Here is a 26,842-nt window from a genome sequence, read left to right as displayed (position 1 = left end):
TATCTGGATCCAAATTCTTCAAAATATCTTTTGTTTGTATTAACTTAAAGGTGAGTAAATGACTTTAAATTTTAGGTGAACTACCTCTTTAAGATGTTACATGAGGATCTAATGAAGAAACGTCCATGTCTGGGGGAAATGATTTTGCTGTAAGTAGATGACTATTAAAGACTGTTAAAGGATTGGTATTGACATTTCAATTTCCCTTCATTAATGTTACGGGGGGAAATTGGCATTGTCCAGACACATGAAAGGGTGTTTAATCATGGTCCTAAAATGTGCTCTGTTTTCTGTGTGCAAAAGTTCTTATTTCTTTTGAGTGACTGGATTGTGATCCGGACGTGCTCTCGAGGTTTCTCCAGATGAAGGACATCATCCAGCCCACAGAGGGCGATGTGGAGCCATTAGAGCCAAGCTTCTGCAGGTTCTGGATCTGAGCTGACTTTATTCTCCAGAGTCAGGAGATCCTCCAGGAGATGATCAAACGCAGGAAACACGCATGTGAAACGAATGCAGGCGGGACATGGACACAGTATAAAAGAGATGAGAAGGGGAGGACGAGAGAAGAGGAAAAGGTTAAAAAGACGAGGGGAACACTGCGTGACTCTGTCCTACAGGATGAAGGGCAGGATGGGCGAGCGGAGCGTGGGGTAGTCGCGAAACTCCTTCAGATAGCTGCGGTGCTTTCCTTTCGCCCACACCGTCATCTGAATGAAGCCCACCAGCGTGAAGAAGGCCACGGGCAGACACTGGGTCATCAGAGTGAAGCCCAGCCACGAGCCCAGCTGCACACACACACACACACAGAGCAGATATAGATATATATATATATATATATGACCCTTTAACGGTTTGTCTTACTGATACATAATAAGAATAAGAGCATAATGATTTAAGATCGTCTTCAAAACACAAAAGGAAAAACTGAAGCTACATCAGCACTCAAGAGAAAAGATAAAGCGGTCGGCTCCAGCGGAGTGTGTCTGACCTCATACGTGTAGTTGGGGCAGGAGACCAGCAGGAAGATCCAAGTAAAGGGGTTTTTCGTCGGGTATGGGATCTTCCTGGTCTTAGATCCTGCAGAAAGACAGAAAAGCAGGTCTTTTGGCAGTCTAATCACAGATTAAGTGTAAGTTACAGATTCGGCTGTGGGATCGTACCGGGCGGTCGGAGATTTCTCAGAGCAATGTGGATGGAGAAGTTTCCGATCTGACAGAACTGTGACCGTAAAGAGATCATTAGACCTGATCTTTATCATTATTCATCATCCTGTGTAAACAGCTCTTACCAGGAAGACGGTCAGGGCCAGTCTGATCTGCTGCTCGCCGTAGGCTGCAACACAAACATGAGACGGAGCTGAACACACACTCTATCAACCGCTTTACGAAATCTTAAACATGCGAATACATGTAAACCCTTGTTGGTTATGATTGGAATGTTGTTTATGTGGATTTTTATTATGCAATGTAATGTTGATCAGTGTATGTGTTTGTCCAAGACAAATTTCCCCACTGTATTGAATTAAATTTATCTTTTTGAAAGTCGTCGATTCACTTTATTTGATCAAAATTACAGCAAAAGAAAGAAAATTGTGAAATATTATTGCGATTGAATAAAAGCACATTTTTGTATTTGAATAGACTTTAAAATGTCATTTATTCCTGTGATAAAGTGTGTGAATGTGTGTGGACTCACTGGGTGGTGTGTAGAGCGGGTGGTTGATGTAATAAGCCATCCAAGCTGCAAATCCCCAGTAATACGTGCAGTTCTGCAAAACACACACCGAAGTATTACTGCAAAGGTCCATCTGCATAAACCACATCTTAGAAGCGACAGGGTGGCTGAATGTGAAAAGTCGTGACTCGACGTGCTCGAGCTGTGATTCATTGACTCGTTTGTGCTCATGAATAATTGCAGTTTCAGGAAGACTCATTTCCAGAGCCAGCACTTTCTACAGTGTTTCTTAGAAACATCCATCAATTCTTTTTATTGCTATGTGCAGTCTATTATTGTCTGGAACAAATTCAAAGCAATTTAAGAATAAAAGCACATGTTTTGCATAAAGCATGATTTCATAGGTCATTAGTAATTCCCTCTTTGACAATGCATTTATATTTGACAGTGTATAAAACATCTAAAGAAAGATGTCAGTTTTTATGATTAATTTGCTCAGATCTGCTTAGTAACATCCATTACGAGAAGCCGTTTCTCTCACCTTGAAGATGTTGCGGAGAGGCATAGTCCCGTGCGAGAAGCGATGGACAAACAGTGTTTCCAGGAGTCTCTTCACGTAGTGGAAGGAGTGACACATGCACGCCAAACTATACAGATAAAAACACTCAATTACCCATAAGCCCTCTGAAGCTGTCAATCACTTTACTGTGCAAAATGTTACAGAAAGAGACACCAAACAAACTGTCTTTACACAGAAGGCTAACTTTTGTCATGAATAGCATCAAAGAGATCAAAGATGTTTCTTTATTGTCACGACACTGTTACAAACTGTAAAATGTTGAATGAAAAGCATGTTATATTGCTTCTGTACTTACTGTACGACCCAGTGTTTGCTGGTGGTGAAGTCGTATTTAGGTGCATAAATAAACGGGACTCGGAAGTAAAACATGAGATAGATGAGCAGCGGGCCGGCGTACTCTGTCAGAAACACCTGAGAGAGAGACAGAAGCGTTATAATGCGCTCAGCTCCTCTGCGTTCATGTTTCCAGGTTATAAATATCTCATGCTCTCACAGAGATAATGTGACAGACACTAAACACACTGGTTAAGAGAGACAGATTAACACAGCCGGATAAACACTGACATTAAGCACATTTAATACACATAACGGAGTCCAACTATGACGTTATTCACAGAGCTCTCGCTGAAGTTTCTCAGAGAGCAGCAGGAAACATCAAAACACCGACACAGCACCTGTGTCACATGATCTCCAGAACATCAATCAGCCTCTGTTTAATCATGTGATGTGCTGCAAATATATTCCACTCGTATAACACATTTAATGCCAAGCGCACCAAACGTGTGTTTGCATTCACCGCGAATGAGAGAGACTGGAGATTTGATTTCTATTAAAACTAGAGAAGTATAGTCTGAAGACAAGACAAACTTTAAGTTGGCTTGAAAAAGCCTAGCCAGAACTTTTGAAGTAGGTTTAATTATGGCTTGCTGTCTGAAAGTTTTGAGTTTGAAGTATTCTGAAAGTCAAAATAGTTTTAAAGATTAAAGTTTGAATGTTTTCTAGGCATTACAGTCTATCAGAAAAACAGATAAACATATAGCTAGTGCTCCTGCTAGGCTGTTTCTAGCATTACTAGCATGTTGCTAACATATTTTTAGCATGATTAGCATGTTACTGGGATAATGCTAACATGTTTAGCAAGTTGCTAACATGTTTCTTACATGATAAACAAGTTACTTGCATGTTACTAGCATGATTCTAGCATGATTAACATTACTAACAAGTTGTTAGCGTGTTTAGACATCATGCAAATTGCATATAAATACAAAAATGACCCCAAAATGTCTAAAACAAAAAAGTAGGTTTTCTAGTGATAATTAACTTAGTAATTGTTTCTGTCATAATTAGGCAATACATTAACCATCATTTTACAGAAATAGTATTTACATGATCATTTTAAAGTGGAAATATACTGATAACTCACATCTTGTGCTCAGTTTTGATTTGAATACGTCACCTGGTTGCACATGTTCCAGCCACGAAAGTTTAAATGTTTCAATGTAACCTAAACTCAAACTGGATCCAAAATGATCCAAACGCATGACCAGCACTCAGACTCGGTACTGTGTGAAAGGTCTCTCACCGTAACCCAGCTGATCTAGTGGAGAATGTGTGGCCATGTGTGTGACATATCAGGACACAACTCTGTATAATGACATGGGTATGACACAGGTATTACAAGGAGAGGGTGACTTATGAGGACATAACGTGTGTTTGTGTGTGAGAGAGAAGGGTCTCTCACCATGACCCAGCTGATCTGGTGGAGTGTGTGTGTGTGTGAGGGGTCTCTCACCGTGACCCAGCTGATCTGGTGGAGTGTGTGTGTGTGTGTGTGTGTGTGTGTGTGAGAGGGGTCTCTCACCGTGACCCAGCTGATCTGGTGGAGTGTGTGTGTGTGTGTGTGTGTGTGTGTGAGGGGTCTCTCACCGTGACCCAGCTGATCTGGTGGAGTGTGTGTGTGTGTGTGTGTGTGTGTGTGAGGGGTCTCTCACCGTGACCCAGCTGATCTGGGCCCCCAGGTCTCTGAAGTAGAAGGTGGCTGTGGTTCCCACAGGCAGATGCTGCAGCACGTCCTCGTCCTTCAAAGATTTCCCCTCTGCACAACAAACCCATAACACATCAGCACTACCAAATAACAGAAACCGCTGACATCTAACAGAAAGGTCTCCAACACACGTGACTCCTTCCACTAGATTGATAATAACTAGACCACAAGACCCATAATGTTTCGATTTTTGCTGTTAATCAGAAAACTGAGACCTGCAGCACAAACAACTTACAGACTCTTAAAGAAACAGCTGGAACTTCACAGCATGAATCTTACAGAAGATAGCGTCCAGATATTGGACTCATATTAACATTTTAATACGTACTGGGATCCAAACGAATGGATTGCCGGGCCGGATACCACTGAGGGTCTGAAACAAACAAGAAACACAGGGAAACGATTACAGTACTGTAAATACACATGCACACATTTTAAACACACTTTTGTTCAAATGCTTTGGGAAAGTAAGATATTTTGATATTTTTGAAAGAGGTCTTCTGCTCACTCATTTATTTGATAAAAAAAATCAGCAAAAAAAAAAAAACTAATACTATGAAATATTGTTTAAATTTTTAGCATCTCTACCAAAAAACAGCATGTATTTGAAATGGGGGGTGACCTTTTGTATGGTAGTGTACATCTCAGGGTTCACCTATTTTATTACAATCTTTTCACCGTGACATTATTTTCAAAGCAAGTAAGCACATTTTCCCAGTGACTTTCCCTCGCTAAATGAATAATACATCAGCTTGTTAAATTAGGCTCTTATGAAAAGCTTAATCGTATCAAATATCACAGCTTCATTAGCTGAGAGAAGATCAGAGACTCAGGTATACTCACGACTCTTGTGGAACATGGACTTGATTTCCCCGATGGTGGCATTGGGCTCGACCTGCCAATCAACAAACACACAGACACCAGTTTAGAGAGAGTGTGTGTGTGTGTGAGAGATGAGGGTAAATTTAGCTACAATCCCCAGGCGATGTGGCTTTAGTACAGCAGCTGTTCTGACAGACTCAAAACACCAAACAAACAAACAACCCCACCAACACAAACACAGCCAACTGAGCAGATCTCCCAGAAGACCTATAGAGGTCCCGAAACAGCCAGGAGACTTAAAAAAATAAAATAAACTGCAGCCTTATAAAAATCTCCAAGAAACTGCTTTATCTGATGATTATGTGTTTCTTTCTGTAGACTGTATATGAGAGAATCCGAAAGCATAAACTGATGTAAACCAGTGTGTAAAACATAAAACATTAACTGCTATTCCAGATGCATGTTGACAAAGATTTATGATGATTTCTTTAATAACTCAAAAACCAAATGAATGAACATGGCTGTGATGTAATGAATATGCTTAGCAATGCATTTATCACAATAAAAACAATAAACTGTGACTACTTCTCTTAAAAAAAACTTCCGAATACAATACACTTAGACGCATCATGAATAAATGCAAGGCGAATTTCTGTGAATGTTATCATTAAGTATAAATTTAAGTCATTTCTATTAAAGCATCTGCTGAGCCCATAATTCCTTTCCCTCCAAAAGCCTTTAAATCTTCAGTTGTTTGGAGCTACTCTAAGAATCTTTCCTTCAGTGAATGATGTCATCGTCAGAGGCTTCCATTCCTCTGTGATGTCATGATGACAGAGTGACATCACAGGGGAGAGGCGGCTAATCCGAGGACATACGTGTGCGATCCTCGATAATCCTGGGATTCTAGAGGCTTCAGGACAGGAAGACCTCGAGTGAGAGAGAGCACACCACACGCCACACCTGGGTTTCTATAGATAGCACCGCTCTAGGAATGAGCGTCTTACAGCGGGAAAAACATGTGCTTCCATTTGAACATGACCAAGAGTTATTAAAGAGAGAACGGACTTGAAGCTAATGTTACGAGCCAGTATCTGTAAATGGATAGTTGATAACCAACACTGATTTGAGGTTAAAAACTTTTCTTTGAAGTTATTCACACTTTTTTAAATGCAATTTAGCTTTTAATTGCAATTTTCATAAACTGCTCTGCAGCACATTGTTAAATATTTATTTATTTTATTTCACATGGATGCCAAGACTACATTTCTAATTTTCATTTAGTTGAAGTCAAAGTACCAAATAATTCATTAATTAAAAACAAACAAAAACACATCAAAATTACTGAAACATTAAATATAAAATAAAATTTTAAAACAGAAAAAAAATGTTTTAAAAATAGCTATAGAATATTAATGCTATGCGTAACGGTTTAAGAAAATAACAATTGTAACCTGAATGCACTGTAAGTTGCTTTGGATAAAAGCGTCTGCTAAATGAATTAATGTAATGTAATGTCAATGTAAGATGATTTTAAGTCAAGTAATGCATAGAGTGAAAATGAGGGTAAAATCTCTCGTACCTTGTCCAGGAAGCAGAGCTTGTCCTTCGTCTTGGCGTCCAGAATCTCCACCTCGAAAAAGACCACAGCTTTCTTAGTCTTTTTAGCAGGTTTGCGTTTGGCAGGGGTGGGGGGTCCGGGTAGTAGTGCCACGGCTCCGTTCTGAGCCTTTTTGGGCTGCGTGGCCTCTAAAGCCAAGGTGTCCATATTGTCTGTTTAATTTGTCCACTTTCTTTCTCTGAGTCTTTCACTTCTTTCCTCTCTTAGTCCCTCTCACCTCCAAAAACGAGTGTGGGACGGGAGCTTAAATGTCAGCTGTGGAAATAAATCTCTCTGCCTGTGCCCCCACCCCTCTCTCCCTCTCTCTCTTTCTTTAACTCGACCCTCCCATGTCTGTGTTGTCCCCCTCTTGTTATTCATCAACACATATGTCCCCCGGACCCCCTAAAAACTCATGTAAACAAATCGACCAAACTTGTATCTCATTCTCTCACTCACATTAACTTTATTCTCTTTTTTTCGATTTTACTTCTGAACCTCCAGAGGAAACAGGACACCTCACCAGTCATCCCAGTATGTGCTAATTATAACTCGCCCCATCACACACACACACACACACACACACACACACACACACACACACAGTAACAGAGTCCAGCCATCTCCTCATCTAGAGACAACCAATATTTACACAAACCCAACAACATCACACACAAAGTGACTTTATCTAAAAATTATTATAAAAAATAAATAAATAATAATAATAATAATATTACCCGGGAGCATTATATATATATATATATATATATATATATATATATATATATATATATATATATATATATATATATATATATAATTAAGTGTTTATTGGCAAATAACAGATAATTGTGTGTTAGTTTGCTGCATTTTTTTGTTATTTTTTAACTAATCCAACTCAATTGCAGTTTTATTGAATTAAAAAAAAAGTGTAAATTGTTAAACAGAATAAGAAACAAATAATGAAATACATCAATTGGGCCATTTCATGACAAATGACCAAATCGTTCATCATTAATATTTGCAATGTCGGTAGCGCGTGCTGTTTTAAGGGGGGAGAGAGATTATTAATAATTTAGAAAGGCAGGCACGAGCGGATGACACTCGAGGAAATAAATATCCACTGCCAATGAGAGAAACTCCAACCTAGAAAACTGGGTGGAATACATTATTGAAAAGTTTACTGTTAAGAGAAATACCGCACTAGAGTCAGGATCCCTGTGTAACTCCTGTTTGTCTGAAGAAGCGCGTGAATTCACTTCGCGCATTACATATACATTACTAGCAGTCATGCATATATGCGTAATTAAATCGGTTTTTGTATCTCTCTCAGTTCAGTTCTTAATCTATTAGTTACTTTACTGCTCTGAATTATAATTGATATATCCTGAAATCTGTTTGCGCCCTCTCGTGATCATCCCAAACATAGCTCATGTCAGTCTTATCAACCGCGACTTTGACCGAACCTGTTCCACATGTTCAGCAAGCCAAAAGAGTTGCATCACCATGTACAATGTCTTTAAAAACTAATCATATTCATTTAGCCATTCGTTTCATATTCACTGGTCAGATTATATGTGCACTAACAGTAAATTAAACACAGAAGCATCCACTACTTCCGGGTTTATGGAGAGCAGAGCTGTGATTTAATTCTCTACAAAGGCACCAACCAGTAAGAAAACATAACGTAATGGTGCTTAGGCTTGAATGAATGAGTCAGTCAAGTGCACATGAGGTTCCCATTCAAAATACATCTCGTTTGTGAAATGCCGTTGATTTTTAGACTTCCCTCGAGGACGCATTATGTTGCAAGCGAGACTCCTATTGCACATACGGTGTTGTAATCTGGGACAGGGGTTGTTTGAGACTCTGGGTCGAGGCAGGCTCCAGACTCTGTATAATCTGTCATCTAACGCGTTTCTTGTCTGATTCGTTATTCTTCCTCTCAGGCCGAGTGCTGTCACGCTGTAGCGTGTTTCTCTCATCTTCAGCCTCAGTCGTGTCATTATAACGCATGCAGTTCATTCATTTCCACACAGCACGATAATTTCTCGATATGAAGTGCATCAGGAAAAGCGTCTCTGAACGCTTATGCGATTTGATGAAATCTGAAAAACCAGGAACAATGTCTTACCTCGTAATGCTTCATTGTAGCAGTTTGAATGGCTTATCCAGGTCAGGTGAGAGACGAGCGCGAGGTCCAATCAAGAAGAGCGGAAGACAGACACAGAGATCTGCGCTCGAGCGCGTCATTGGGTGAAACCCATCAGAGACTCCTTATCACCAACCAATCAGAGACTGATTAGAACCAAGATGCGTTAAATAAACACCATGAGCGCCACCTAGTGTTGACATGAGGCAGAAAACACTCGATTGTTCTAAAAGAACTCTGGTGTGTGGTGGAAATGATGACAGCAGCAATGTGAGCACAACGATTCTTTGTTATGAAACAGTTATACAGTTGTATGCATATATATATATATATATATATATATATATATATATATATATATATATATATATATATATATATATATATAGTTGTCCATAGCAAACTGAAAACGTGTTTGAATCACTGATCTCTATTGTTATTTGAATCCATATATACACACACACACACACTCACACTCACAAATTGTCTTGATGGGGGACAAGACCAAATAGAGGCATTCTAATAAATGTATTTTTATAACTCGGAAACATATAATTAAGTTGTAAAGTTTTACAAATACAATTAGTATTCGGAAAATTAACGACATCAAACCTTTTAGGGGGAAAAAAGTAAGTTAAATACACACAAAGAAAGTTTTAAATCTATTTTAACATATCTTACATATAACTAATAATAAGTAGCTAAATAAATACATTTAATGAACAAAAAACTATGCACTAAAAGAATCGACCACCTGTCTCTGGATAGAGACGGTCACGCGCTCAGAGCTGTAAATATGGCTATTTAAATGAGAAGCGTCCGTTATGACGTCACGCAAACACGTTTATTCCCGTTTTTTTTATATTAGTATTGTTATTTTTTAACAGTTACGTGTTAAATTGTCAGTTTCTATCCAGCAGCAGCTCTACGGGTGGAGCAACAGCAGCAGCACATCCACGTGGCTCGAGTGTGGAAAAACAGCCAGCGACTTTGAGAAACTTCTCGATCTTTCCTCGCGGTTTCAAATAGGGCGGAACCACAGCGACACAGGGGCACAGAGAACACCTCAGGTGGACGGGACAACAGCTCTCCGATGAAATCAGGCCACGAGCTGTTAGAAAAGATTTGTTTGGAGTTGTTGTGAACTGAACTCGACGGATAAACAACCGCCTCGACGCAAGCAGGACTTTCTCTGAACCCGCTGTCTGTCTTCTGAAGAATATCGACCAGAAAAGAAACTCTCGATGGTGAAGATGGGGAAGGATTATTACAGTGTGCTGGGGATTCAGAAAGGCGCATCTGACGACGAGATTAAGAAAGCGTACCGCAAACAAGCGCTCAAGTACCATCCAGACAAAAACAAGTCTCCCGGCGCCGAGGACAAGTTCAAGGAGATCGCGGAGGCGTACGACGTGCTGAGCGACCCGAAGAAGAAAGACGTTTACGACCGATTCGGTGAAGAAGGTGAGTAAAATGATGCAAGTGTGTCACTTGTGCTTCCTACTCTATAAAGCGTTGACATGTCTGATGACACAGATTAGACATTTTTAAAAATTTGTGTTAAATCATATAACAGTTAACATCTTAAACTGTCGTGTCCGTGTGTGTTCAGAGATTATCCGACTAAAGATTATATGAGTTTACTGACTGGATCAGGATATTTTTTATAGGGTATGCGATTCTGCATAACGTGCAATTTAATAGAATAGATAACTGTAGTTTATTCTCGATTGAGAGAAAACCGTTAGTGAAACTACTGTAATGTTAATAAGTTTGTACAGTTACTGTAAATAGAAACGATTGTAATCCTGCTTTCTGATTGGCCGCCTCACTGGGGCTTTGTGGAAGCGCGCTCTTGCTGGAATATTCTGCTGGTCACGTGGTAGAAAGAGGCGGAGCGTCTGCGTGCTGTCAGCAGTTCTGTGTGTGTTTAGTGCCAGCTCGCCCTTGGGTTGAGTATTTTTTACAGTCTATGGTTGAGTCCCATTCTAGAAATTTGGACGCAACCCTAGACTTGTATCTTTTCCAAGAAGAAAATGCAGGGGAGAGCGGAACACAACCTAACACTTTTACTTTCTCAGTTTGTGTAAATCCTTATCCTTAGTATTCCACACCTGTCTACTACAAATATGTCGCTTTGTTGCAAAAATACAGTGTATAAGTTTTTTTTTCTTTACCCTCAAAAAGTGTAAATGAAATGTGACATGCCCTGTAGGTGGAGTACATCTTAGAGGCAAACATTTATAACATTACCATATGACACCTTATAATGTTATTTTATCTAATCCAAAAAAAAAATAAGAGAATTAAAAATAATCTGGTTTTGGAGTTTGAACACATTGCAACCATGCATGGGGAGGCCTACATGAACAATTAAAAAAGGCTTTACGTTTCTTGAAATAATAATAATTTCTGAACATTAAGCACTGACCGAGAGTCTTCTCATTAAAATTCATTCAGGTAATTTGTGTAAATTACAGCGTTAATGTAATAGAATAGCGTAGTTTAATAAGAGTGGGGCACATTGCAATGCGATGTTCCCCATCTGTGCAACTGGAATTTACAACTGGTTAGTGTCTACTTCTGGATAGCGAAGCATTAAAAACCTGATAGATCTAAACTGATGTGTAACAGATTGGAAAATTAAAATAATAGCAGATTTATTGCATTTTAAATGAATACAAAAAAAAAATGAGATGAAAAAATTAACTTAAGACAGACATTTACTTTTACTTAGGTAAAACAAATGATCAGTGATATCTTCGAAAGGTTATTATTATTTAATATTTGGAACACTTTTTGCTCTATTTAGACGGTTTCAACGGCAACAACATAAACAAACGTTACTGTGCATGCGCGCTTTTGTGGACCTAACTTAACTTCCGGTAGACTTCCAAATAGAATCAATCATAGATATATGGAATCAATAACAACAGCCAAGTCCCTCTAGAGTAGATATTTTTTGACAAACAAAATATGTTTGCTGCGTGGATCAGGCGGACTTAATGAAAATGCAAATTCATTCTTTGCCAGCAGGAGATGTTTTAAAGCATAGACATAAAGCGCGAGAAATAGAGGTTTCCCCAGTAACAGCTGTAAACAAAGCAGAGCTGGTACGCTCACACGCTGCTTTATCAGGCATATAACATGCAAGTCTTCCTTCAGAAATCAGCGATATAAAAACACCTGTGCCTCGTTTTGATATTTAAACATATAAATGTAAGGAATTATTATTATTAAACGTGCAGAACATAACGTTACTCATGTTTATTCAACGAAGCCTTTTTGAAAATCGATCAGTTTTAAAATTGTGGCGAGTCTCCAAAAATAAATAAATGTATGGGAAACACATCCTGCACAACCACCTGAGCCCAACTTCAGTCTACTCATCACCTTGACTTTAACTGCGTTTGTAGAAGGCACTGCAGCCAGACCGATATACACTACACAGACCGGAAGTTAACTTAGGTCCAGGCGCGTGTGCCCGATGAAACCGTCTATAGTGTTGATTTGGCAACCAGTAAATGCCATAAATTCTGTTATGCTAGCATGTGTGGAAATATTTAAACCAAGTGTGTTACAACTAACCCCGCATTAGTTTGTACTCCACGCTCCCCTGCAATACCATGTATAATCCAAACAATAATGACTATTAAAGACAAGATTTTCCATAAAAAGGAACTTGTGGTGAATTCCAGTTGGGAGGAATTCAAATTCCCAGCTCTTCTGGGAAGTGTAGTAGTTGGCGTTTCAATGTTGGTGCAGCATTTCTGAGTTGTGTGTGATCTTTATACAACACTACAAAAGTCTGTAATATGTGAGCTCTTTGTTTGTCATACACAGGACTGAAGGGAGGCGTCCCCGGCGGTGGAGGTGCTGGTGGTAATTTCACCTACACTTTCCAAGGCGATCCTCATGCAATGTTTACTGAGTTTTTTGGAGGACAGAACCCTTTCGAACACTTTTTCGGACGCAATGGTGGCATGGATGAGGATATGGAAACCGATGACCCGTTTGCCAGTTTTGGCATGGGTGGCATGGGCGGTTTCCCCCGCTCCTTTAACACACGCAGTCACGGCGGGAGACTGGTGAAAAAACAAGACCCTCCGGTGACCCACGACCTGAGGGTCAGTCTAGATGAAGTGTTCACTGGCTGCACCAAGAAGATGAAGATCTCACGCAAACGCCTGAACCCCGACGGAAGAACAACACGAACTGAGGACAAGATTCTTACCGTGGAGGTGAAGAAAGGCTGGAAGGAAGGAACCAAGATAACTTTCCCCAGGGAAGGTGATGAGACGCCAACAAACATCCCTGCAGACATAGTGTTTGTGGTGAAAGATAAACCACACCCCGTATACAAACGAGATGGGTCAGATGTTATATATCCTGCAAAAATTACACTCAAAGAGGTAAGACATGGATTTTAAGAGTTTCTTAGTCTAAATTTGTTATCTCTTTGCATCTTTCTAATCCCTTTTTTCTCTACTTTCTCAGGCACTTTGTGGTTGCGCGATCAACGTCCCAACACTGGATGGTCGAAAAATTAAGTTGACCACTCAGGAAATAATTCGTCCTGGGATGAAACGGCGTGTCACTGGGGAGGGTCTCCCTCTTCCGAAATCCCCAGACCGCCGTGGGGACTTGGTTGTTGAATACGATGTCATGTTTCCTGAAAGGTTGAGTCAGAGTGCCAAAGACACTATCGCAAATGTTTTGCCATCTCCTTGAGCTGCCTATGTATTACAACGCTGGAGCCATTGCCATTGGGGATTTTTGGTTTCATAGCATTTAAAGATGAATATTTGAGCTCAGCCCAATAAGCTGCCCATTTGCTGCTGCAAAACAAAACTATTATTCTATAACATACTGCCACTGAGAGACTATCTGAACCGAAACATAGCTAGACTGAACTGGTTTATCTATCGGTGTCATGGACCCATGTTTCCTTTGGGTCTACTCCAGCAAGTCTCCAGCTGAGGCCTCTGGGCCAGTGTTTAGTTCTGCACTACACACGTCTAAGTTTACATTGTTGACTTGTTCCAGAGATGGACAGTAGAGGATGTTGTGATGTTTGGGGATACATGTGGCTTCTTTTCTAAAGTGATCCCTCAGGAAAGGCTTTCTGTGAAAGCTGCCTGTAATTGTTCTTCCATTAGAGTCTAATATAGACGTTTAGTAACGTCATGAAAAGTCATTCACAATGAAGTGGTGGCCCAAAGTGATACCTGCTTGGATCATCCCTCATCTAAGTATGTGAATAAGCACATGCAAGAAATCACCTGGACCGCAATTTTACAGAAGAAATTAGAATTTGTTTTTGTTTTTCTTTTTTTCTTTTAAATAAAAGTAAAAGAAATACTTATATCAGACATTGGACTGTTTTTCTGTTTACTTAACTGATGGTATGAATTGTTTTGACGTTTGTCTCTGTGAAATGGATTTTGTTGCTTCACATTGTTGATATTAAACTGTATGTGGGACACCCAGTGTTTTTTGTTTTTTTTCTATTCTATAACTCTTCTCATTTTTTCTTTTAAATCTTTTTCATAAAGGCAGTAGCTGAAATTGGGTTTGTGTGATACTCTGGTGACAATTTTTTTTTTTTTAAATAAAGGGTATACATTGATTGCTTAACAGGAAATAAGAAAAAACATTTACAAACTGTTACATTTTTAATTTTTTTTTTCAATAATAAAAACATTACATTCTTTAACTTGCTATAATATTATTGCAAGTATCCAGGGCTCTAAAACCATAATAACAGACCCTTCACCAAAACATTAAGTATGGATCAGTTCATAGGTTAACATCAGAGAAATGACACTTGTAAAATGAAAAAGAAAAAAAAAGTAGTGAAATTTATATTTGAGACTAATATAACATCTGAATAATGATGAATCACTTTTATAATAATGGCACTTCACTCATTTCCTGAACACAATGCTGTAGTTCTCAGTGTTTTTTGTGTCCACAGAAAAGACGTCTGAAGAACTTCCTGTACTGCTGCCTGACCTGGACAAAAATGAGACGTGATTCAATTTTAACATCGGTTAAGAAAAAAATCAGAACATGTCCAGGTTCACAACAACAACAACAAAAAAAGGTGCTCTAAACAAGTTGAGTGTTTTCAGTGTCGGACCGAGTCCCAAAACACACTTGCAGCCAGTCAGCAGTAAGGGGGCGTGTCTTGTAAGAGCGCTCAATTTGAGTGAACAGCAAAGGATATAGGGCTTGGGCGCCATGTTGCATTCTGGGACGTGGCGGCCATGTTGATGGCCTCGCGAATGTAAACATACAGCAAATCGAACGAGAAGAAGAGTTGGGAGAAAGAAAAAAGATGTTAAAATCGCGAAAATGTTGTGGGATTTACAGGGATACGCTAGGGGTATCCCTGTAGAGGGATGTTATAGGGATGCCAGGAACCGGTATGTGGACAAAATCGGCACAGTTAACGGTTTGGATCCATATGAAATTCCCAACAGAGAGTGGAGCACAGACGACGACTTGCTGCTGCACATTTGCATTACAGATATCTTCGGCTACCTTGTTTGTTTTGTGAGCGCCTACACTTCAGAAGCTAAAAGTCATTGGAGTCTCATGTGCGGTTCACAAATGGATGGGTTCAGGAGCTGCAGATCATAAAGCCGACAAACAGTATACAGTAATACAGTAATCCGGACAAAGGTGAGCTGCGCTCCACGTAACGTTAGCTGCGTTAGTCCTAACAACCACTCACACATGTACTTTTAACTATGTGTTTCAAAAGTGTAGTTAGTAGCGGTCAATCCTCCCGTTTTTTTCCGGGGTTCTCACGTATTTGTGCTCTTTTCCCGCTGTCTTCCCGTTTTAGTATTTTCCTGTAAAATATCCTGTTAGCCCTTCCATCGGACCTGTCAGTCTCTGTGCTGTTGTCCTGTTGTTACACCCTTGCCCTTCCAGCGAAACAGATGTTTTCAAAGCATCGGATTCGTTTTGTTTACTTGAAAGCAACCTTAGCGTGATGTTAGGTTTTTTAAGATAGCGTGGTTGTTGTGAGAGCATGATTTCACGCCAATCTGTAAGCAAAATCATGTTAGACCTAGCTTCACAACTCGCTTAGTTAATGCAGCAGTTTTGTAGTACGATTTTTTGCTGTCAGCAGAGGGATAGCAACAGAAAGATGATTATTGAAATGTTCCCTTATTTTGGACGAGTAACACGAGAAATTTCCCTTATTTTCAATGTTCAATGTTGACTTAAGCTATATAAATTAATATTCAGATGTTATGGTCTCCTTGGTCGCGCCTCCAAGCAGGAAAGATGTGGAAAGTTAATGCATTGTCATTTTTTTCCCCATGGTGATTATGTGTTGCGCTATTACACCCAATATCGGAGGAAAAAAACGTTAAAAAGAAGGGTTTACAATCAGGCAAGAGGTAGGATCTGTGTAAATATTGGAGCAGCTTTCCAGCGGTGGAGAGAACTCAAGGAGCAGGAAGGGCTTGAATCGGACGCAGAGGTTGTGTTGTTTATTTTGATAGGTGAGTAACAGATTTTGTTGAGTTTGTTTGAATATGCTTGTGTGTCATCTTCCCTTCAGTGTATGTCATTATGCCAGGATTGTGTACGTGTGTGTGGGGCGGGAATGTCAAAATAGGTGCGAGGTCCTGCCGGGGTATGTGCGTGTTTGTTTTGAGGCTTACAAAAAACATGGGGAAAAATTGCTTAGTGCACCTTTAACTTTTGGGAATGTTGTAATTTTGAAAATGAATAATTAATCACTGCTCTTGTGAGTTGTTATATACTAAAACATTTATTTTTTTGCCAAAAGGGAAAATAAAATGTTCAGTCATTTTTCTGTAAAATAATATTGAAATAAATGTTGCACCTGTTTGTGATATATTTACCCAACTGGTTAATTTCAGAAGATGAAAAAGACTGAGTGGGTAAAGCAGATTGTTTGGTGGAGTATGTGATGTCTGACCTCATTATTGAGGACACAGTAAATCAAGAAGATGAAGGTTCCCTGCTGGGAGTTCAAGATCAGGAAGAGGATCTCCAGCACCTCACTGCCATTAATGAAGAAACCCAGAATCCAGGGGCAACCAAGAACCACACACTGAGCCAGAGTTTTAAATGCCATAATCCTGGGAGAAAGGAGCAGAGATAATGTATCTTTATTGACTATAATAAAAATACTATTATTATTTTACATTATTATTATTTTTTACTTGTTTTTTTTCAACTGCGAAACATCAGCGTTCAGTTTTGTGAGAGATAAGTTCAGACAGATGATGATGCAGATAAAGAGTATCACGTTTAACTGCGAAGTAGAAAAACAATAATTAATCACCATGTTATCCTTGTAATACAAATCAAAATCATGAAAATGAAACGTGCTTACTGCAAGTATGATGCAAACAGGTCCCAGAAAACTCCAGATGAAGCCTTTATCTGTTTTAATCCAGCAGCTGTTTGGAAGAAGATACAGTTTGGAGTTCATGAAGGAATGATAAAGTTTGAGGGGGAATAAACTCACTGAACTCACTGTTCGCTGCCGTAGCCTTCAGGATCCACCACAACAGACACGGCCACCACAACCAGAGCAACCACATATCCAATCACACACAGGAATCCATTTCTAAGCACCTCCCTCTTTTTAGAGCTGATCTGTGATAGGTTCTTCACACAGATGTAGAGCAGCACAGCTTCAATGAACATCCACACAAAGCCGGAGAGAAAGAGGAAGTGCAGAAGGCCTGAGATCACTGCACACAACACCTGGAGATCATGAGAGAGGGTTATGATGATTCTCAGTGATGCTGTGCTGAGCTGTAGGGCTCCTTCATCATTCTCACCTGCTGAGGCCGTATGAGGGTCAGGAACTGCTGTGTGAGTAGGAACAGAAGGTGAGCCAGCAGAAGACTGATGCAGATGTTGATTCGAGCCACATTATTCACTCCAGGGCTCCACTGACAAAGGGCAAAGGTCAACAGGGCTAAAGTGAAGAACACCAGTCCCACGATCACACACACCAAATTCAACAGCTCCAGAAGTGGGTCACTCTGTGAAAACATGTCAGAGTTCATGAGTACCAAATCTGTGCTGTTCTTCAGTGTTCACTAGAAATGTTCAGTACCTCTGGTGGGCGGCTGGTTTGCATGATGAGAGCGAATGTGGACAGATGATCACAGGAACACACAGTGTAGCTGTTGTTGGACTCTAAAACAGAACAACCATCTACAATCCACTCGCTGATATTCCAGTAAACACAGGACAGAGAACCGTTGGGATCAAACTCCTGAAAAGATGAAGAAAATATTAGAAACCTGAATATTGGATATTTCCAGATGTTGGACAAACACATTCCAGTCTCTCACTCTGATGTGTCTGAAGGTGAAGTTGACTGGTTTGGTGAGTTTAGTGTAGTTGCTTTTGGGAAGAGTAGCTGAGATCACAGTGGACATCATGGTTTTAATCGTGTCATTTGATGTGTTGAAGAAGTCTGGCTTCAGTAGATTCTCCATCGTGACGTAGCTCATGAAAGCCACAGCAGCTGATCCTGAGTGACAGAAACAGAATTGTGATGTGTAATGTGAAATACAACAATAAAAAAACTCTACATTATTTAGTTGTACATATGTCTCGTTCTTCAATTTTTCATCTTTCACAATGTGGTCTATAACATTTCACATACTGGTTAAATTGTTGTTCTTGGCGATTCCAATGAGATCGATGTCCACAGAGGAATTTGTTGTTTCAAGTCGAGGGATTTTCTTTAAGGTGACATTTGGTCCAACCATGAAGATTTCTACCTCTGGTTTAAAAAACTAATTTCAGGAAACATTTCATATAATCTGGGTCATATTTTCTTTGAACATGTTTTTAAGCATGAATATGTCACTTGACCTGCCTATGTTGACATCTTTCTAATGGGACAGAGCACAATACAGGAATATTTTTTTTTCCTGCACTCTTTTATTAAATTAGTTAATAATGATACACAATTAAATAGTTTCTGTGCTGCATTCAGCATTGTTACTTTCTGCCACTTGTGATCCACCACTGCTTTATAGACATTAAAAAGTCTTGGACATCATATGTAATCTCAGTTTCATCATTAATAATAACTGTTTCTCCACTTACCTAGAGCAGCGAGAGCAAAACTGACACTGTCATTTGTGTCTGTCGGCTTCACTAATGTAGAAATGAGTTTTTCACTGGCTTTAACCACACGGTTTCCATAGGAGGCTAGTTCAGCTCGGCTTGCTGATGATAATGACTCTAAAATCTTCTCTACAGTGTTGAAGACCATATTCAAAATGTCCATCACAGTCTAATTTATTGAACATAAAAATACAGTTATCTTACATGTAAATGTCAAGAAAGCAAATGAGACTACACTGCTATGCCGATCATCTATTTTCTTGCGAGATTTAAATTTGTTATTTTCTAATTTTTCTCTTGAAGACTTACATTCACAGGAAGCTCTTGAGCTGTGACGTTCTCGATCTGCTCAAGAAGATTTTGAAGACATTCTAGAGTAGTCTGTTCCTAAAATCACGATTGTGAAAGCAGAATTTGATGATTTTGATCAGGTTTATGTATTAATGGCAAACAAAAATTAGTTTAAGCACGAATAAAGAATAAATAGAAAGTCAAATTAATATAAAAAATATCCACAATGCACATCTTAGTTCACTGCTCTCTGCACTATAATTGATAGAAGCTCTAAACTCAAAAACCTATGTTTCAGAAACTCAACTTACAGTGCATCCTTCCTGCAGCGTTATATTTATACCTGCAATGAAAGAAATCAGCATGAAGACAATAATACATTAAACCTAGCAAAAAATATATATAATAAATATATAAAATATAAAATATTATTTTAAAAAAATTATATATATATATATATATATATAATACAAAATAAATAATAAATAATCAGAATTATTATTATCAGAACAGTTATTTCGGGATGAATCCATATGTTCATCTTTCATAATATAACTATACATTTTAATTTCTGTTAAATTCTACAGATCTACAACCATTCAGTCGAAACACAATCAACAGAGGAAACATCAGGCTACATTACCAGTCTCTGGAGTGACTGTTGTGTGAGCTAGAAAAAAAGAGTTATGAATATTAATGAATCACCAATCACACAAATAATACAGGGCTCCTGCAAATATAATTACCTGCACAGTATGCAGAACATTTAGTTGGACTAACCAGCTCATAGACATAATAACTGCCTGGACAGGCTTTGACTTTAATGGGGTAAGACCCGTAATAGCAGCAGTAACTTTTCCAATGACCACAGACATCTCGAGTGACGACTCCATCCTGAACTGTTGGGTGTCCACCACGAATCCACAGTGGGATATTAGTGCCACAACTGTACTGAGCAACACATGTGTCTGGGATCTGAGCGCTCAGACCGTTAATAAAGAGACGATACCAGCCGCTCCAGGTGACTGACTGGTCACACTTGTAGGAGTTTGATAGCTGACTGCTGTTGGCTCTCCATGGATCGTCCAGCACAGTGTAGTTGTAGCAGGGGTCAACAGTGGGATAAGCTGTTATGAAAACATTAAACAAATGTGTTGCTTAAATTTTTTTTTTTAATTATAGCTGTTTCCCTGTAACCTCAGTGGACAAAGCTGTTGCGATTAAGAACACTGCATTATTAGGTATTACATGGTTACATGGTGTTACACATTTTGAGCAGGGGCTTGTGTCCGTTGTTGACTATACTATCCATTACTAAACTATCCACAGTGTTGCCAAGTCCGTGGTTACCCTGTGAATTTGGGCTACTGGCAACCCTTTCCGTCAATCAGGTAATGTTCTTATTACTATTGTGGACTCATCAAAAAAAACATTGGTACATATGGTATATGGTAATCATACCATATCAAAATCACGTACCACAAGGATAACATATTTCACTAGTAGAAATCATGCAAAACAACTTTATATCTACATAACTTTACTCACCTAACATAATACACAAAAAAATTAAAACATTCCTCTTGAAATGTAGTTCAGCAAACCAAACAGACCAAAAGATGAATTTTGTAATCCACTAATCAGTTCTTTTGTTCTCTTGTTGCTAGGCAGAATTCCTCCCAAGGCCAATCACATTAAAGGAAGAACAGAGTGACGTTGAGTTTTTCCAAAGGATTACTCATGATTTTGAGATCACAACACTTGAAATCTTAAGTTTATGCATTTTTAAGGTAAATTAGTTAAATTAACTCATATTTTTAAGTGACAGGGCCAAAACACAAAATTTTAAGTAATGTTTAGTCAAAATTACTTGATTTTTTAAGTCAAGACAACATTAGGGTTTACAGTGTAGTACCAGCTAGACCAGAGTTTTCCAACTCTGGCACAAACCATCATTGCCATCTGCACATGACATGGCGGCAGCAACAATACTACAGCGAGAAAAAAAGTTATGCCTTCTTTCTTTGTGTAAACATTTGGGCGGTGTTATGCAAATCTTCCCACATAGTGATGTACAGATGTGTGGACGTGTTTAAACGAGGCATTTAAGGGGGGTCTTAACTTTTATAAAAAATATCTCTCTGGGTTTGAGACTTTAGTCTTTGCAACCTTAGGGATCTTATCTATGCACAAAGAGCTTGTAACACTACAAAGAGAAAAAAAATGAAAGCGGAGACTGTTTCATATTGTAAATTTATCTACATTTCTAACATTTTCACCAACTGACACAACCACGCTCACTCACTCACACATCTATTCAGTAGTCCAGATCTGCACATTCATCAGGCCAAAAAATAAGCCAATAGAGTCACATTGTGTTACATTACCAGTTGAGATGGTTTCTGGTGGGATGGTTGTAGAGCTGCTGTTAAAGCTGCTAACATCTGAAATTTTGGTTGAATAGTGATTAATGAATAGAGACACAAATATCATGAATTTGTAGAAAGAGCTCATGTGAATATAATCACCTGCACAGTATGCTGAATTGCAAAGAGTTGGACTAACCAATTCATAGACATAATAATTGCCTGGACAGGCTTTGACTTTAATGGGAAAAGACCCGATATAGCAGCAGTAATTTTCATAGTAACCACAGACATCTCGAGTGACGACGCCATCTTTTGCTGCTGGGTGTCCACCATGAATCCACAGTGCAATATCTGTACCACAGCTACCACGTGCAACACATGTGTCTGGGATGTGAGCGCTCAGACCGTTGATGAAGAGACGATACCAGCCGCTCCAGGTGACTGACTGGTCACACTTTCTGACTGAATCATATGTATTACTGGTGGCTCTCCATGGTTCATCCAGCACAGTGTAGTTGTAGCAGGGGTCAGACAGATTAGCTGTTAAGAAAATATTTAAAAGACATCGTCATGTTTCTGAAAGTTTTGTTGCTATAAAATATTTTCAGAAATGCAGCTTAAGAATTAACATAATTAACAAATTATTACAGTATGGGAAACAGAACTGCCAACCTTGAGTTGAACCGTAGTGCTAAAAAGGTTTGTTAAGTTTTACTGGTTTTTATTGTTTTTATTCTTATTGGTGGATGGTAAATTATTAATAGTGTAGTTTAGTCCCGCCCCCCATAGTTTGATGCAACGATCCAATGATCCAACATAACAATTGCGAATAATTTTTCATATTTTACTGTATTTTATTTTACTTTAGTCAAGTCACCTTTATTTATATAGCGCTTTAAACAAAATATATTGCGTCAAAGCAACTGAACAACATTAATTAGGAAAACAGTGTGTCATTAATACAGAATGACAGTTAAAGGCAGTTCAGCATTGAATTAAGTAATGTCATCTCTGTTCAGTTTAAACAGTGTCTGTGCAATCATTTGCAATCAAGTCAATGATATCGCTGTAAATGAAGTGACCCCAACTTAGCAAGCCAGAGGCGACAGCGGCAAGGAACCGAAACTCCATCGGTGACAGAATGGAGAAAAAAACCTTGGGAGAAACCAGGCTCAGTTGGGGGGTCAGTTCTCCTCTGACCAGACGAAACCAGTAGTTCAATTCTAGGCTGCAGCAAAGTCAAATTGTGCAGAAGAATCATCTGTTTCCTGTGGTCTTGTCCTGGTGCTCCTCTGAGACAAGGTCTTTACAGGGGATCTGTATCTGGGGCTCTACAGTCGTGGCCAAAAGTTTTGAGAATTACATAAATATTGGAAATTGGAAAAGTTGCTGCTTAAGTTTTTATAATAGCAATTTGCATATACTCCAGAATGTTATGAAGAGTGATCAGATGAATTGCATAGTCCTTCTTTGCCATGAAAATTAACTTAATCCCAAAAAACCTTTCCACTGCATTTCATTGCTGTCATTAAAGGACCTGCTGAGATCATTTCAGTAATCGTCTTGTTAACTCAGGTGAGAATGTTGACGAGCACAAGGCTGGAGATCATTATGTCAGGCTGATTGGGTTAGAATGGCAAACTTGACATGTTAAAAGGAGGGTGATGCTTGAAATCATTGTTCTTCCATTGTTAACCATGGTGACCTGCAAAGAAACGCAAGCAGCCATCATTGCGTTGCATAAAAATGGCTTCACAGGCAAGGATATTGTGGCTACTAAGATTGCACCTAAATCAACAATTTATAGGATCATCAAGAACTTCAAGGAAAGAGGTTCAATTCTTGTAAAGAAGGCTTCAGGGCGTCCAAGAAAGTCCAGCAAGCGCCAGGATGGTCTCCTAAAGAGGATTCAGCTGCGGGATCGGAGTGCCACCAGTGCAGAGCTTACTCAGGAATGGCAGCAGGCAGGTGTGAGCGCATCTGCACGCACAGTGAGGCCAAGACTTTTGGAAGATGGCCTGGTGTCAAGAAGGGCAGCAAAGAAGCCACTTCTCTCCAAAAAAAACATCAGGGACAGATTGATCTTCTGCAGAAAGTATAGTGAATGGACTGCTGAGGAATGGGGCAAAGTCATATTCTCCGATGAAGCCCCTTTCCGATTGTTTGGGGCATCTGGAAAAAGGCTTGTCCGGAGAAGAAAAGGTGAGCGCTACCATCAGTCCTGTGTCATGCCAACAGTAAAGCATCCTGACACCATTCATGTGTGGGGTTGCTTCTCATCCAAGGGAGTGAGCTCACTCACAATTCTGCCCAAAAACACAGCCATGAATAAAGAATGGTACCAAAACACCCTCCAACAGCAACTTCTTCCAACAACAGTTTGGTGAAGAACAATGCATTTTCCAGCACGATGGAGCACCGTGCCATAAGGCAAAAGTGATAACTAAGTGGCTCGGCGACCAGAATGTTGAAATTTTGGGTCCATGGCCTGAAAACTCCCTAGATCTTAATCCCATTGAGAACTTGTGGTCAATCCACAAGAGGCGGGTGGACAAAAAAAAAAAAAACTAATTCTGACAAACTCCAAGAAGTGATTATGAAAGAATTGGTTGCTATCAGTCAGGATTTGGCCCAGAAGTTGACTGAGAGCATGCCCAGTCGAATTGCAGAGGTCCTGAAAAAGAAGGGCCAACACTGCAAATACTGACTCTTTGCATAAATGTCATGTAATTGTCGATAAAAGCCTTTGAAACGTATGAAGTGCTTGTAATTATATTTCAGTACATCACAGAAACAACTGAAACAAAGATCTAAAAGCATTTTAGCAGCAAACTTTTCGAAAACTAATATTTATGTAATTCTCAAAACTTTTGGCCACGACTGTAGTTGTCCTGGTCTCCACTGTCTTTCAGGGATGTAGAGGTCATTTCTAGGTGCTGATCCACCATCTGGTCTGGATCCGGGTGACTGCAGTGACCCTCTGATCTGGACACAGACTGGATCTGGTGGCTACAGTGACCTCAGAATAAGAGAGAAACAGACAAATATTAGCGTAGATGCCATTCTTCTAATGATGTAGCAAGTACATCAGGTGTTATGGGAAGTGTTCCCGGTTTACCTAATTAATGCAGCCTAAAAATCCTTTAACAGATTTGGATATTAGAAGCACATTAGTGTGTTATGTGTAAGCCAGGTTAAAGAGATGGGTCTTTAATATAGATTTAAACTGCAAGAGTGTGTCTTCCTCCCGAACAATGCTAGGTAGGTTATTCCAGAGTTTAGGTGCCAAATAGGAAACTTTAATGTATACATTGTACAAATGTCAGTTAGCCATATGTGTGGATTGATAAGATAATGTATAATTGAGAAGCAGTTATATGATGATGATCGTGTACATTACTAATTGATTATGTACACGTAGTCATGTTTCCTCATGTGTTTGTATATTTTATATAGGTGTTGTTTGACATTCACTGCTGTGAATTTATTATTGTATTTCTGTTTTTAATATAGAAAACCAAACACATTTTTAAACCCATACACAATCATAGCTGCATTGTGTACGTCAGCTGGCTTTATTAAAAACAGTGATTGGACTCATGGACTTCTGTGCATTCTTACCAATGCCCCGTGACGTTCCCAACTAAACCAAACCAGTCCAAGAAACATAATTAACTTTCAGGTTGTGTTCGGGTCATTTTGACCCAGAGAGAATTTTCTTCCTCCTGAAATTTTTACTATATCCTTTGATGCCCAAGTTATGCAAACCCCTTCTAATGAACAACATGGGTCTAAAATTACCCACATTAATTTCCTATGTTATTTCATGCATGTCACGCCATGAAAAAAAAAAAACATCTTTTGAAATCAGTTTATTTCAGCATTTAATATTCCCTTATCTAGGAATTAAATTATGCAAGAATATTCAAAATATATTGTTTTCAATGAACATCAATAATTATTTGAATTTTAACTTTTATTTTGTGTCACTATGTCAAGTTTATACACACGGGTAAAAGAAATTACCTCTACGCAAATGTGATAAAACAAAAGAAAAAAGACAACATGTTTTTAAAATAATCATTTTAGCAGTTTTTAAGATTGACACATTCAGTCGACAAGCTCTTTGACCAGCTCGTTGATGAATAGCTGTCATGCATTGGTCACACCACCCGTATAATCAGGGTGTTGTACAGTAAACTTGGTGTAGGCCGGGGGTGACCAACGTCGATCCTGTAGAGCCAGAGTTTTGCTCCAAACTTTGATAAAAACTCACCCGCCAGTAGCTTTGTAGTGACCTTTAGACCTTGATTAGCTTGTTCATGTGTGTTTGATTAGAGTTGGAAATAAACTCTGAGTTTGGCTCTCCAGGAATGATGTTGGCTGCCCCTGGTATAAGTTAAATGAGGAATTTCTGGAATACTCAATTATGAAATTCATTTCTTGCAAAGGTATTTAAAATAAAAAGGCAGTCGGGTCACTTTAGACCCATAGTGTGCTATTGCATTGGGCTAAGAAAACTGGTTGTTTGTACATCAGCTCAACACACCTCTAGAAATCAAAAACAACACAGCACTATACATTACCAACTGTGATTGTCTCTTGTTGTCTTATAGAGGTAAAGACATCTGAGATAAAGGAAGAAAAAAAGAAAGAATACTGGTTAATTAAAACATTGTAAATTGTGCAATGTTTAAAACAGAATATTCTGTCGGAAATATTAAATTCTCTGCTCTTCAGCACATTAAAGCCACAGTTTAAGCATCTGAATAATCAATTATATTGTAGGATCATTAGATCTATGCAGGTCCAAAATAAATAAATAAATAAATTCTTATTAAGCATCTTAGTTGATTTCGGATAGAATTTAAACAGTAAAATATTCAGACCAGAAACACCTTATCAAATTAGTCATTATATTTGTTAAACTAACACATTGTGGGCCTGATTTTGTTGCATTCACAAAAAATAAGCCACAACCAACAAAACTGATCAGACTTACACAGCATAACAAAGAAGATAGTCTGTGCTCTTATAGAACCTGTTATAAAATACGAAGGGGAAAACTAAATTGGATTCAGTTGCAATGTTGAGATTGTGACATATTCATAATATCAATGCAGTTTCTGTCATAGTTTTAAGGGCAGTGAAAACCACTTCT

General features: G+C 39.0%; 4 protein-coding genes and 1 long non-coding RNA gene across 6 annotated transcripts; 1 reads left to right on the top strand and 4 right to left on the bottom strand.

Moving 5' to 3' along the window:
- Positions 1 to 48: 48 nt before the first annotated feature.
- Positions 49 to 8,958, bottom strand: LOC132144084 (very-long-chain enoyl-CoA reductase). 2 transcript variants are annotated; one of them, XM_059554824.1, is made up of 12 exons: positions 8,855 to 8,958; positions 6,703 to 6,753; positions 5,142 to 5,193; positions 4,627 to 4,671; positions 4,246 to 4,349; positions 2,550 to 2,665; positions 2,216 to 2,321; positions 1,696 to 1,768; positions 1,289 to 1,332; positions 1,161 to 1,218; positions 989 to 1,077; positions 49 to 785 (listed from the first exon to the last, which is right to left on the bottom strand). In XM_059554824.1, the coding sequence occupies exons 1-12, from the start codon at positions 8,867 to 8,869 to the stop codon at positions 612 to 614; spliced, it is 927 nt and encodes a 308-aa protein (XP_059410807.1). In that variant the 5' UTR covers positions 8,870 to 8,958; the 3' UTR covers positions 49 to 611. The 2 variants fall into 2 exon arrangements, with proteins under 2 accessions (XP_059410807.1, XP_059410806.1); XM_059554823.1 differs by lacking the exon at positions 8,855 to 8,958 and having other exon boundaries at positions 6,703 to 7,031.
- Positions 8,959 to 9,124: 166 nt separating this feature from the next.
- On the top strand, positions 9,125 to 14,355 carry LOC132144085 (dnaJ homolog subfamily B member 1-like). Its single transcript, XM_059554825.1, has 4 exons — positions 9,125 to 9,142; positions 9,793 to 10,336; positions 12,716 to 13,284; positions 13,370 to 14,355. Exons 2-4 carry the CDS (start codon positions 10,117 to 10,119, stop codon positions 13,601 to 13,603), a joined length of 1,023 nt encoding a protein of 340 aa, XP_059410808.1. The 5' UTR covers positions 9,125 to 9,142; positions 9,793 to 10,116; the 3' UTR covers positions 13,604 to 14,355.
- Positions 14,356 to 14,650: 295 nt separating this feature from the next.
- On the bottom strand, positions 14,651 to 18,679 carry LOC132144114 (adhesion G protein-coupled receptor E3-like). The gene is made up of 9 exons (XM_059554870.1): positions 18,552 to 18,679; positions 18,235 to 18,416; positions 17,994 to 18,155; positions 17,713 to 17,919; positions 17,403 to 17,635; positions 17,259 to 17,325; positions 17,086 to 17,177; positions 16,839 to 17,001; positions 14,651 to 14,887 (listed from the first exon to the last, which is right to left on the bottom strand). The coding sequence occupies exons 1-9, from the start codon at positions 18,655 to 18,657 to the stop codon at positions 14,828 to 14,830; spliced, it is 1,272 nt and encodes a 423-aa protein (XP_059410853.1). The 5' UTR covers positions 18,658 to 18,679; the 3' UTR covers positions 14,651 to 14,827.
- Positions 18,680 to 19,006: 327 nt separating this feature from the next.
- On the bottom strand, positions 19,007 to 19,662 carry LOC132144142 (uncharacterized). The gene is made up of 3 exons (XR_009434332.1): positions 19,624 to 19,662; positions 19,331 to 19,408; positions 19,007 to 19,190 (listed from the first exon to the last, which is right to left on the bottom strand). It is a non-coding gene; the product is annotated as an uncharacterized LOC132144142 (long non-coding RNA).
- Positions 19,663 to 19,893: 231 nt separating this feature from the next.
- LOC132144265 (pancreatic secretory granule membrane major glycoprotein GP2-like) lies at positions 19,894 to 25,379 on the bottom strand. The gene is made up of 4 exons (XM_059555044.1): positions 25,358 to 25,379; positions 21,841 to 22,221; positions 20,059 to 20,439; positions 19,894 to 19,901 (listed from the first exon to the last, which is right to left on the bottom strand). Exons 1-4 carry the CDS (start codon positions 25,377 to 25,379, stop codon positions 19,894 to 19,896), a joined length of 792 nt encoding a protein of 263 aa, XP_059411027.1.
- Positions 25,380 to 26,842: the final 1,463 nt, after the last annotated feature.

Source organism: Carassius carassius, chromosome 7 (assembly GCF_963082965.1).
Source record: "Carassius carassius chromosome 7, fCarCar2.1, whole genome shotgun sequence".
Classification (NCBI taxonomy): Eukaryota; Metazoa; Chordata; class Actinopteri; order Cypriniformes; family Cyprinidae; genus Carassius; species Carassius carassius.
Note: the sequence above shows the minus strand (reverse complement) of the source record. Positions and strands in the feature narration are given on the sequence as shown.

Excerpts from the sequence above, each read along its gene's own strand:
- LOC132144085 (XM_059554825.1), top strand. The coding sequence starts at position 10,117 with ATGGTGAAGATGGGGAAGGATTATTACAGTGTGCTGGGGATTCAGAAA. Across the intron at positions 10,337-12,715 it reads CGACCGATTCGGTGAAGAAG|GACTGAAGGGAGGCGTCCCC; the intron begins GTGAGTAAAATG and ends TGTCATACACAG. Across the intron at positions 13,285-13,369 it reads CAAAAATTACACTCAAAGAG|GCACTTTGTGGTTGCGCGAT; the intron begins GTAAGACATGGA and ends CTACTTTCTCAG.
- LOC132144265 (XM_059555044.1), bottom strand. The coding sequence starts at position 25,379 with ATGACCCGAACACAACCTGAAA. Across the intron at positions 22,222-25,357 it reads GACCCGAACACAACCTGAAA|CTAATCTGTCTGACCCCTGC; the intron begins GTTAATTATGTT and ends TTTTCTTAACAG. Across the intron at positions 20,440-21,840 it reads CAATTCAGCATACTGTGCAG|CTTATCCCACTGTTGACCCC; the intron begins GTGATTATATTC and ends TTTTCATAACAG.
- LOC132144084 (XM_059554823.1), bottom strand. The coding sequence starts at position 6,888 with ATGGACACCTTGGCTTTAGAGGCCACGCAGCCCAAAAAGGCTCAGAAC. Across the intron at positions 4,672-5,141 it reads GTCCATGTTCCACAAGAGTC|ACCCTCAGTGGTATCCGGCC; the intron begins GTGAGTATACCT and ends TGTTTGTTTCAG. Across the intron at positions 1,219-1,288 it reads TGGCCCTGACCGTCTTCCTG|TTCTGTCAGATCGGAAACTT; the intron begins GTAAGAGCTGTT and ends TTACGGTCACAG.
- LOC132144114 (XM_059554870.1), bottom strand. The coding sequence starts at position 18,657 with ATGGTTGGACCAAATGTCACCTTAAAGAAAATCCCTCGACTTGAAACA. Across the intron at positions 17,326-17,402 it reads GAAGGCTACGGCAGCGAACA|CTGCTGGATTAAAACAGATA; the intron begins GTGAGTTCAGTG and ends TCTTCCAAACAG. Across the intron at positions 17,002-17,085 it reads TCGCAGTTGAAAAAAAACAA|GATTATGGCATTTAAAACTC; the intron begins GTAAAAAATAAT and ends CCTTTCTCCCAG.